Here is a 12,401-nt window from a genome sequence, read left to right on the forward strand (position 1 = left end):
AAGAATTTGCATTGTGTTGCTAAGCTCTTACCTTCTCACAGTGAATTTCAGGACCTGTATTTGGGGAGGATGATAGTAATGCTAAGGAGAGTAAAGGACTTTATTATCTTGAAGAGGATGCTACTTGGAATGGACAAGCTCAATTGACAATAAATAACAATACCCTCTCTACTAGTAGTGAAATAATGTTGTGGCACTATAGATTAGGCCACCCAAGCTTTCCCTATTTGCAAAAGTTTTTGCCTTCAGTGTTCATAAACAATGCCAGTTCTCCATTTCAGTGTGAAATTTGTCAATTTGCTAAACATCAGTGCATTGTTTTTCCCTCTCGACATTACAAAGAGTCCAAATATGACCTAGGTCTAACCCTAACCAATCAAGATCTAACTCAAGCACCTAACTAGACCTATGGTAAGCTAAATCTACTTATGAAAAACCACGAATGTAGCCTAAAAACAAAAAAGAAAATATATCCCAAAAAATTTTAGACTGACTTTCTTCAAACCTCCTTTTAACAGAATCAAAACCAATCAAAAGTAAAGAAAAAAAGTAGAAGAAGAAAAGATTCCTATTCTATCAACTATCTAGATTCTCTTATGACTTGAGAATCACAATATAACTTATAACAATGATTAACCCCTTGAAAGCCTTACAAAAAATATATATAGAGAGATGGTTCAAGGTCAACAAACAATCAATAAAAGTTCAACCACAGATTCATCCAGATAGAAGAAATCAGAAAATGTGGAAGTTCTTCAATGGGAGAAATTCACAAAACAACAATTTCTAATCAACAAAAGAACTATTTGGAAAATAATTATTATATACTAAGCAGAAAGGACATAAAAAATGAGAGTATCTGATAAAAACACAGCAAGTAGGCACCCATTAGCACTTCATTGAACACTAGAATAGTTTCCAAATTAGGAACAGGAGAGTATAATAAAGAGCAGAAAATAAGTTAACAAAATTTAATTTATGAACGCAGAGCTCATACCATGGACATGCATGAATAGCTCTAAAAAAAATTCTTCTTGCTGCTGATGGGTTACGTGAAATATTTGCTTCATATTCAAGGTAGCAGCGCCACAGTAACACAGACTTCTGCAACTTGTCATTAGCTAGTGCTTTCTCAAACAGACTATGAATCCTGTGTTCAGAACCAGCTCCACCAATTTCAAAGGATAATGCGAAAAGAAACATAATTACAGATGGATATCTGGGGAAATTGGCAAGCAAGATATGATTAGAAGGTGACTTTCAGCAGGAATGATGTGATATAATTACAAATTGAAGAATCTTTTGCCGGCCAACAAAGCAAAAACGAGCAAGAAAGCAAGATCATTCCAATCATTATCTACCTAAGGATATAGGACCTACAGCTACTTGACATCAACATCCAGCATTGGAACTTTTTTTGTCACAATAATAGACACTTTAGTTTACAGCTATGAAATGCTTTCTGGTGCCCACTGAGAGTGGCCTTTTTATGGTTGCTCCATGTGCAACAAGTGCAAAACATGATACCAACTTTCAGGAACTCCAAGTGACAACTAATATATAATTACATACAAGGTTCATAATACTGTCCGGCATGGTTCGGGACAAGCGATATTTACCAGTCTAGTAGATTATTGGTGCATGGACGAAGGTAAATCAAATGGTACACCCATACCGGGCCTGTACTAGAAATTCCATTTCCAACCAAAAATCTCGTAAAATAGTAATATCTAGTATAACAGCATGTTAAACTTACATATAAACAATGTTGGACGTACACTTGAAATGGTACGTGCTGGTCTGCCTACTGACCAGTATGCGGACCAACCTGTTTTGGACGGTACATATAATATCAACCCAAAGCAGGTCAAGTTTGACCCAAACAATCAACCTTGGTGTTAAAACCTGACCTAATGGTATAACTGACTTGTTAACTTTGTTGAGATTAAACCACTAACCAAAATACTTAAGCTGAAGTTAACAGTAGTTCAATCATCAAGCCCGTATAAATCAATCGTACTCGTAGCCCACTTTCAATGTGGAACTAATCAGGGTATTATAATCTCCCTTACTTACGGGCTTGGCCCAATGGTGGCTCCACGTTGTGACGTGCTCTCTGGCCCTGTCCACGAGTAGTCCTTTCCTACTCGAGCTCCTCACTATGCTCTAATACTAACTCAGCTTTGATACCAATTATTACAACCCAACCTGATGGGATAATTAGCCTATTAACTTTGTTGAGGCCCAAACCATTGGCCAAAATACTTAAGCTAAAGTTAATAGTAGTTCGCCCATTAGACTCTTATAAGTCAACCTTAGTTTTAGCCCACTTCCAATATGGGACTAATTGGGTTATTACATTTAAGAGGCATGAGCACTTGTTCGTAGGGACTTTTAGGCGCGATGAGCTACCTTGGTTCCTTTATTGCATAATCGTTCAAAGCTTGCAAAGTTCACCTTTGTATTTTACACTACCTAACAAGTATTAGCTAAAATGTTTGCTCGTGGGATCCTGAGTTTAATGGTTCTACTAACTCATTTTTTCTTTTGCAGATCCTTGGGGACCCTGAAAGATTATAAGCAGACTATCCATTTGCAGACAGACATGTAAAAATATTACATGACTTAGGTATAACTAGTTAAGTCTGTGACACAATGCCCAAGACCAACATAAGCATCACCCAAGCACAATCGCCAACGCAGACCAGTTACCAGGCTCTCATGCCTCGCCTCACCTAGGCACCTAAGTGAGTGAGCTCTCATGCCTCACCTCACCTAGGCACCTAAGTGAGCGTCTGAAGACCTCACTGCTTCTTATTACTACCAAAGATCATCTCCCAAAAAAAAATCTCTTTTGTTAAACATCCATATTCCCTTTTCACGATATTGTCAAAGGCATTGGACACCAAAAGGCACAAGCATTCCAAAATTCCTGAGGTGCTAGGTTCTCTCTTAGGCACTCACCCGAGCAAAACGAGATGTTCACCAATATAAAAATTATAAAAAATATGAAACAGCTTTCAGTTATGCAATAATAATGCATTTTTAGATACTGCTGTAAGAAGAAGAATAGAATAGATTCTCCTATCTAGTTATACAATAATGGAACAGATGATTAATCAATTTAATTAATCATTCTTAAAGTGATTAATCATTTTCCTATATCCTATCTGTCCAATAGATATAGTCATATAACAGCAAATATAACAGCAAGTAGCAGTAAGTTGTTTGTCTCCTTCAATAAAGTGCAATGTCGGATTTGAGAAGGGGTGCTATCATAGAGAGACAGAAGGTGGAGAAGGGAAGGAAAAGAGGGTTATTAATAGAGAGGACGGAGGGGAGAAGAGGAGCTACATAAAGCACAGCAACAAGGCAGTAAGGTGGCAAGGTGGTGCAGAGAGCCGACAAGGTGAGGCAGAGAGGCAGCAAGGCAAGCCAATGAGTTGGGGTGGTGAGAAAGTGAGGCGAGACAATAAGGTGAGGCGGCCAAGCAAGATGCTGAAATGTGGTAGCATGGCAAGACGAGGCAGCAAGGTTTCTTTGCTAGGTTAACAGCAGGTCAGTCGGTTAGAACAGATCAATGTTTTCTTTTTCTCATCTTTTAAACCTATATAATTGAATCAACTTGCAAGTCCAAGCTAGGATCCAATTAAACTGAATTGACTGACCAACTTTCATCTAGGTCATAGAATCAGAAGATCCTATGTTCCGAATCATGATTAGAATATTTATTGCCTGCGAGCACCTAGACCGCCCAGTTTGTAGGCTCAGGCACCTGCGTAGGCAGCAAACATGCGAAGTCGCCCAACTGAATCAGTTCAAGGTGCTCGGGGGCCAGTCACTAAGATATCATGAAGAATGCATCAAAGTCCATTGCACACGAAACACAAATGCCACAATGGTGTCACTTTTCTGGAGTATCAAGCCACTTCAATGCTATCCAGCATGAAAAAAAAGGTTCTAAATCTCATTTGTATAGGTTGTTTACCAGTCCAACTAAGTACTGGTATCATTCATTCATTTTTATTATTTTATTACCTAATTCATTGACCTTGGGCATGGCAGTATAGGTCAGTATGCTGCCCACTAGACCGATATTATTGTATTGATCCAGTAGGTTGCCTATGTTAATTCTTAGTCAAAAGTTAAACCCTTGCACACAATCATAAAGATTTCAAAGAAAGAGCTTGAGTGACAGAAAACAATAGATCAAGTTAAAGTCCAACATAAATAAACTTAATTATTCTCCAGTCTTATTACGATAAACTGAGTCAAAAATTTCAACTCAAATGTTGATAGATATACAATTCAAGGACAAATGATAAAATATTCAACTGTTCAAAAGAAAACATCATTACTGCACTGTTCAGTTAAATTCAAACAAAAGATCAAGAAACTATAGGTTGTTTGAGATGAAGCCTTACCTTTGACAGCATTCATCAAATAAATGTCGCACTTTGCTTGACACACTATAATGGTAGTTCACTTGTAACATGGCTCTAAATGATTTTGGATTATAAGGATATATTTGATACCCTTGTAATGTGGTTTTCCATATCCTTGAGAACTTGAACTGTTTTAGATGTCTCTCAAGCACCTTAATGTAATAGACCCACAAGGATTCAAGTTGCAGGCTCTGACTTCTTCGCTCTGAAAAAGATTCAGTTCAGATTATCTAAAAATAAAAGATGGAACGATCTGCATACCTAAAAAATTCTCCCTAATCCTAAGATACTGCAGAACTGAATTCCCAACAAGTCACAACTGTAAAATCTTAAATGTAGTCATACCCAAAACTAACCCATCTATAGCAATAGAAAGTAGAACTAACCAAATTAAAGTGCAAATCCTATGTATTGATTTTTTAAGAGAATGGATGCTATGATAAACACTTCGTATGTGAAAGCTCCATGAAAAATTGCTAGCTTTTCGTTCTAGTTCTCTGAGTTACATTTTACATGCATGTTAGGAATTTAAATATCTTTCAAAACTAGTACCAAACACTATTTATTGGTTCAACTAGGTACCCACAATAAACATACAACTTAGTAACATTCAATAAATTGTTGTTTTATTTTCTTCAATGATATCAGGTATCATGCTAGTCTAACAGGTTATCAGAACTATTAAATGAATATTTAAAACCTTTATGTTAAGAATTGCAGTTTCAGTTATTGGACCATGCTGGTTCATGGCCAAACCGGTATGAGCCCAATCCGTTTCAGCATACTGACACATGATACATTAACCCTGTTCATTTCGGCATCCTGACACACAATACGAACATACCATGATATCATTCGGGGAGGGAGAGAAGAGGACAAAAAGAGGAGAGGAAGGAAGACGAGGAAGAATGAAGATGAAGAAGAGAAGGATGAGGAGGAAGAAGAGGTTGAAGGAAGCAGAAGAAGAAGAGGAGGCAAAGGAGGAGTATGGATGGCGGATTAAGATCTTGCATGGTTGGCAGATTAAGATCTTGCAAGAAGGGGAGATGAAGGAAGACAAGGAAGAATGAAGAGGAAGAAGAAGGATGAGGAGGAAGAAGAGGATGTAGGATGAGGAAAAAGAACAGGAGACAGCGGAGGAAGAGATGGCATATAAGTGGCGGATTAAGATCTCACAAGCATAAGGAGTCACAACCCAAACCCTGAGTCAAAGGAAAAATGAATACTATATATAAATAGAACAGGACCGGAGTGCCCAGTTTGTGCTGGTCCGTGTACCTGTCGGTGATCGGACTATATTCAGCCGAACCATAACTTGATGCAATTTAAGATTCATCACGACCTTCTTGAACTCAGACCATTACTATAAAGTAACGCACATTTAATTAGAGAACTCAGGATAAATAAAAATGGAATAAAAACATAAACTAAGATGTAGTTATCATTCAGAAATGTCTAAATAATTACAAATAAACTGTGGCTAATTCTAATTAGTGTAACTACTCATGGTAGCTGGAAAATTAAAAAAACCAAAAATGTTAAAAAAGAAGAGGAGAAGAAAAACAACAAACGAGCACCCATAAGAGAGGAAGTAAACAAATAAAACAAAAAGAAAAAAAATCTGAATAATGATAAAGACAAACAACATACGAGCACCCATAGAGAGGAAGTAAATGAATAAACCAAAAAAAAACAAAGCTGAATAATGACAAAGATAAACAACACACGAGCACCCATAAGATAAAAAAGAATCAAAGTTGAATAATGACAAAGACAAACAGAATATGCAGAGACCTTATAATCACACCTTTCACCTGATTACCTTCTCCTCTATACTAGTTGATCATGTTTCCTTTCTCAAACTGAAGAGACCTCAACTTATTTAGCAAATAAATAAGATCAAAGAAATAAATGAAATGAACCTCACTTAATAGTAGACCGTGTTAGTGAAAAAATATATATACATGCTAAGGAGCATGGACACCTTCAAAAGGCTCACAAGGTGCAACTAAAGCTCACCTCAGGAAGGTTGAGCTTCAAGCAAAGCTAAGCTCATGCAGAGTCTCAATGAGCCTTGCAATATTTGTTGTATTTTCCATGCATGGTACAACGTAACATTGCTCCCTTGCAACTTCACGAAAACAGCCTCTCTATATGTAAACTTACGGCTGTGTACATTGACCCTACCTGGATCTCTTATTAGTGGTAGACTTATGCATTTTTATTTGTAGGATTTGCCATTATCTTGAGTTCTTGACAATGGATTTTAATACAAGTTGAGACAAAAAAGAAAATAGCCTACCAGCAAAAAGGGTACATAATCAAAAGAGCACAGTAATATAATGCTCTATAAATCCAAAAATTGGTCCATCTATTTGCAATACTTATTTTCATTTGTCAATTTTGTTCCTTTGGACAAGCATTGGAATAAGTAAATATAGCATTTTATTTGACATCAAGTTAGCATGACATTAAAAGAAAATTATGTCATAACAAGTACCCAGGCATACTAGATGAAGTACCATTAGTTGAAAGAGAGAGATGAACTCGAATAAAGGAACAGAGGAGAAGAGCAGATGAATGACCTGGAAGTACCATTGAGAAGGCTTCCTCTATAACTTGAATACCAGTACAATAATCATTGGTTAATGTCTCAAACAAACAAGCTGCACAGACAAAAGCAATAGAATGTTCCCCTATAGAACCACGAGCCCACAAATTTCGCAAGCTCCTAATTTGTTCTTTGAATCCTTGACGTGCTCTCAGGATCTGCAGAGGCGATGGTTGACAATTAAAAGGAGTATACTTCACATTCCCTCCCAAGCAAGACAAAATGTGAATTGCACGCTGCGAGAACTCAGTGTTGCTGCTAGAAGTGGATAGTGCTATTTCCATATCAGCATACCATAAGTATAGAAGTGGAACATTTTCACGAAGATCCTGATACATTGGTTTCAATCACAAAATATTAGAGAAACAGACATTGAGTTTGTCAAAAGTTCAGTTAGCTGCACAGCCTTAGTAATAAGTTATATGGTGATAATTGCATCTTTACCAAAAACCATTTTTTGAGCTCCAAGAAACTAGAAAAGCAAAATATCTTTTTCAATATATTAGCAATTAATGCCTCCCAAGATAGATATAGACAACTTCAAACAGACTTGCACAAAATAAGTGAGTATAAGCAATAGAAAGTTATTGACAAACTAAAATCTCCTGCAATTATTTAACAGTTAAACATGAGGCTAGATTTGAAAAGGCATTGTATTTCTGCAGATGCCCCCAAAACAAGAAGTCTTGATTACAATCACCAACCAGATAATTATGGTCAAAATATTTGCATAGCATATGCTATCCCTGATACACATCTATAGTGGGCAGACATCAAAAGATAGAAGCATTTTATAATAGTGGTACTAGCCAATTATAGATTATATATAAGTCAAATAATGAACTTGCTATATGGTCCAGGAAAGGAAAAAGGGTTACAGGGTTACCCCATTTTTATTGTATATGATATATTCCTAATTCAATTGAACCTTAATATGGAATACTATCAAACTGCATTCTGGATAGGAATGACCTATCGCCACGAGTTTTCTTCAAATCGAGTCCTTGCTAAAAATAAGCAAGAGTACTTTGGAGGAAATTAGATAAAATTCCCCCACATAAACGACATCACCACCTAGTTCTCTTGCAAGTGTCCCGTCTCCTCAAACATGAAAGGTAGAACCTAAATGACAAAATAAAGAATATATATATATATATATCAAGGTTTTAATTTCGATGTGTACCGCTCGATACAAGCGGTATGTACTGGTCTAAGAGCCTCTTGGCACGCAGACCGCCCACTAACGGGCGGTACCAAAATTTTGACCCCATATCAGGCGATATGGGGCTATTTCGGGTGGTAATGGTTCGACCTGTACTGGGTGGTACCTATCGATTTCGACCATTACCGACTTATATCAATTTTCAAACGATCAATTTAACCGTTGGAGGAATCCTAAAGGGTTTTTAAACCCTTTCCTCCACCCTCTTTCAATTCATTTCACTCTCATACTCTCTTAAACTCTCTCAAACTCATTTTCACTCACAATCTCTCTCTTATTCTCACATTTTCACTCTCCTAAACTCAACAAAACAACAATTCATGGATTGGATCAATTTAGGAGGCTAATTTAGAAGAATTAAGAACTTTTTAACCAAGCGATATGTATTCTCTTTCTAGATTTTTATTGATTTATGAGATGATTAAGCCTATTCTCTGTGATGTATGACTTAATAGGTCAAATGCTTATATTTCATGTATTTTAAGGATTGGATCATATGTTTGTGATGGTATAATAGGTTTTAATAAATTTTTTTAATGCAGCGATCAGTGATTTTAATGTTGATTTATTAATCAAAATTTGATCGATATTGGATCAATTCAATGTCCTTAATATCTATTAAGGTGTTTGACATGTTTATAGTGTTCCCAAGATTAAAGACATCAGCGACTACATTGTGAGATTAGAAGAGGAACATCTAGATGCCATCAACATGAAGGAATTCATGTGATCCAGTTGGTAAAAGCACTACTACTCCCAACTCCAACAAAACAAACCCTGAACCTACCAAGCAAAGTTTCATCAAAGATTGAACCGAGAGAGGAAATGGGAATGGATTGACGAATACAGATGCACTTCTAATCACCATCATCCTGAGAAAGAACCTACACAAAATCTTCCTATGTGGTTGGTCATGATATGGGGATAGACACACCATATAGACAATGCTCTTGGGCTTTAGGTATCCACACCACAGCCTCATCATGTAGATAACACATTTGTGTTGTCATTACCAGCTGCAAATTCAGGCAAATACTAGGAATTCATCAACCTCTCCTGCAGAGCACCACCAGAAGTGGTCCAACCCATGCTCCAATGCTCATGGCTATTTATGAACTTCAATGATATCAATAAATGCCCGTGCTCTCCTACAATGACTAGCACCGCCAAATTCTTTGAGATGTCAACAGCCCCAGTATGGCTTCTACAAGTATACTACAGTGCCTAATGTCAGACAATAGGCTTTTGAACCGGCTTCGCAACAAGTGATATAGAATTTCCAATAATAACAATAGAATAATTGGTCAAATTATCAAGGCACTGCATCACAACATATGCTGCAACAACATCTCAGCATTCCTTACACGAAAGAAAATTCATTTTTCAACCAACAAGCTTCCTTAAACCAAGTAGCTCCTCAATTGCACTGATACAACCAGAAAAGCAAAGTGATGCTAGCAGTTTTAGCCCTGGAATATCAGGCATACCAATAGAAGTGGTATCTCATATTGGAAACTCACTTGACTACAAATTTTTGAGGGCGGTGATGAAACCAAGCCTTCAAGGACGACGAAATACATGGTGAATCATTACATGCTACAACAATAGAGATCAATGGATTATTATCACCAAGAACTGAAAAGGTAATCAATATACTTCCCTAACTCTCTAATCAAAATTTAAATGTCATGCTCATAGGTCAATTGAGGAAGTAATTACATACTGAAATACTCAAAGCCCAGTAAATTGTTTGCATCAGCCAATGAGAACCTATTAGCTGAGGATCAACTTTCTTACCTAAAGCAGCCACAAGCATGGACACAAATTGTTTGAAACCGAAAAAAAAAAAGTCACCCATGACTCCACTGATTGCATCAGTCAGTGGCACCACCACCACCACTCCAAGATTTAGAAATCTCATTCTGTACTATCCAGACAAGTACATTCTCTCACCACCATGCAATTTACTGCCTGCTTGAAAAGCTTCCCCATCAGTGCACAGAGACTAGATAACAGACCAACATACATTTCATTTAAACTGATCTTGAGAAACGAATCGGTTTGTAGAAAAGAGCCATTAAAATTTTTTGATCAATCCAGGTTACTGATGACTGATGAACTAACTAGATGCATCAATATGCCCATCAGCTTCCAAGGTGAGAAATACCTAGTCAATCTACTGCACTGATCTCAAGGAAGCTGAAACTACTATTGGTATGAAATAGTTCAACAAAGTGGCACTAACTTGATTTGACACTTCGACACAATGATAATCAAGTTTACACGATAGTTGAGAAGTTGAAGTAAGAACAAGCAGCCCTATTACAAAGTTCTAGATGTTGGACTTCCAAACTATCTTATGCTTTGGTTCGGCAATATCAATGCTCCACGACAAAGTAGATCTGAAAGGTGGTAACTTGTGATGAAGCACCACAAGCAAGAATTCATTCCCCTTCTTTGTGGACTAGAGGGAACCAGTCATCCACCCTGGAAACAAGGCAGATCATAAAGGTGGGAACTTGTGATGAAGCGCCACAAGCAAGGACTCGTACCCCTCCTAAGTGGACTAGGGGGACCCAGCCATCCCTCGTGACTATATCAGTGTCTCCCGTCCAAGCTACAACCTTCAAAATGCATCCATATCCTCCCAATAAATGCCTCAACTCAATTTGAGTCCCTGTATCCAAGCTACTTTGATGGAGGTGTCTCTAACTGCAGTCAAACACGGGTCAAACTGATTCTATAGCCATCCCATGGTTGGCTTATATAAATTGAGTAGCATACTTTTGGATTTATTTAACCAGCCATCCCCCCTTTCACCCCATCTCCCTCTCAAACACTCCCTTCTTTCTAACATTCGTTCTATTCCTAAACTATCCCAAAAGTCACCTAAATCTCTCTAATTTCCTTCTAAAACAATTAAGGGAGGTTGATTCTCACAAAAAAAGATTCAATCTCAAGATCTGGTCCAATTTCTCTTCAAATCAAGGTATGTAATTAGGTTAGGACAAATGTTCGTTCTTCCATATTAGGTTAGATCTCTTATATGTAGACTCAATCTTGGGTCTTTTTGTACTAAACTTATCACCAGATTATTATTGATTAAAACTATATTCATGATGACCAAGCCTTTATCCTCATGGATCTGGACTAAATCTAAATGGATCTAGCCTTGATCCTTGAATATTTAGCTTAAATCTATCTTAACCTAGGGTTGAACCATTTGGATCTAGCCTGGAACTATGCAGAATCTAGTCTTGATCATCAACCACCTAGCTTAAATTCTAGATCCATTTAAATCTAGTTTAAATCTCCATTTTAATCTAGATCCATTATTGGCACTAAGATTTTAAATCTTTATCCAATATCAATACGGAGCCTTAGTCGAACTCGCACAATGCTAAGACCATGTTATGTCAAGTGTTCATCCAGTTTGATATCAGTTGAGTTAGGCAGTTTTAATTTCAGATCACATTCAAACCTAGGAGAAATCAGAGAGGTGGAGGTGAAGAGAGAAGGAGATAACTCTTTCTTTGTCCCAACATGCTAACAAACAATACACTGATGCGTACAATCCTACCAAGAAGAGAGAGGGGACTGAGGAGAAGACAGAAGCAGAGGAGATGCAGGAGGAGAAGACAAGATAGAGAGGAGGAAGCAGCGATTTAAAAAGCGCTATGCATTAAAAGGCGTTAAGGTCCCAAAATGCTTGAGGCACTAGGCGCTCGCCCAGGCACTCGCCGGAGCAAAACGAGGCACTAAAATATAAAAAAAAATATTATATAATTAATAAATATAATTATTTAAATAACAATATGATATTAAATTAAGAAAATCTTAAGTATAAAGTCATAATATCACATTAACAAAAGTCTCAAAATTCAAAACAATAAATAAAGTTAGTAGTATTAAAATCGAAATAATATATTATTAATCTAATAAATAAAACATATTGTTAACAGTATACTATTAGTATACTGTTAGTGTTAACAGTATACTGAGTCGAGTGTGAGAAGAGTGTGAGAAGAGAAGAAACCGAGGCTGCTAACTAAGAGCAGCGACAATGGTGAGCAACAATAGTGGCAATAGCGAGCAGCGATAGAGGCAATAGCGAGCAACGACA

At 37.1% G+C, this 12,401-nt stretch overlaps 1 protein-coding gene across 6 annotated transcripts in view; it reads right to left on the reverse strand.

Annotated features, from left to right (window-relative positions):
• LOC135581905 (uncharacterized) overlaps positions 1-12,401 on the reverse strand; it is a 31,625-nt gene that overhangs the window by 4,704 nt on the left and 14,520 nt on the right. For 5 of the 6 annotated variants that reach the window (XM_065178984.1, XM_065178982.1, XM_065178983.1 and 2 more), the window contains exons 8-10: positions 7,031-7,385; positions 4,425-4,650; positions 998-1,219 (exon numbers count right to left, since the gene is read on the reverse strand). In XM_065178984.1, coding sequence (XP_065035056.1) covers positions 998-1,219; positions 4,425-4,650; positions 7,031-7,385 — 803 coding nt within the window. The remainder of the gene's footprint in view (positions 1-997; positions 1,220-4,424; positions 4,651-7,030; positions 7,386-12,401) is intronic. The other variant, XM_065178985.1, reaches the window with a different exon arrangement.

Source organism: Musa acuminata, unplaced genomic scaffold, assembly GCF_036884655.1.
Source record: "Musa acuminata AAA Group cultivar baxijiao unplaced genomic scaffold, Cavendish_Baxijiao_AAA HiC_scaffold_1137, whole genome shotgun sequence".
Lineage (NCBI taxonomy): Eukaryota > Viridiplantae > Streptophyta > Magnoliopsida > Zingiberales > Musaceae > Musa > Musa acuminata.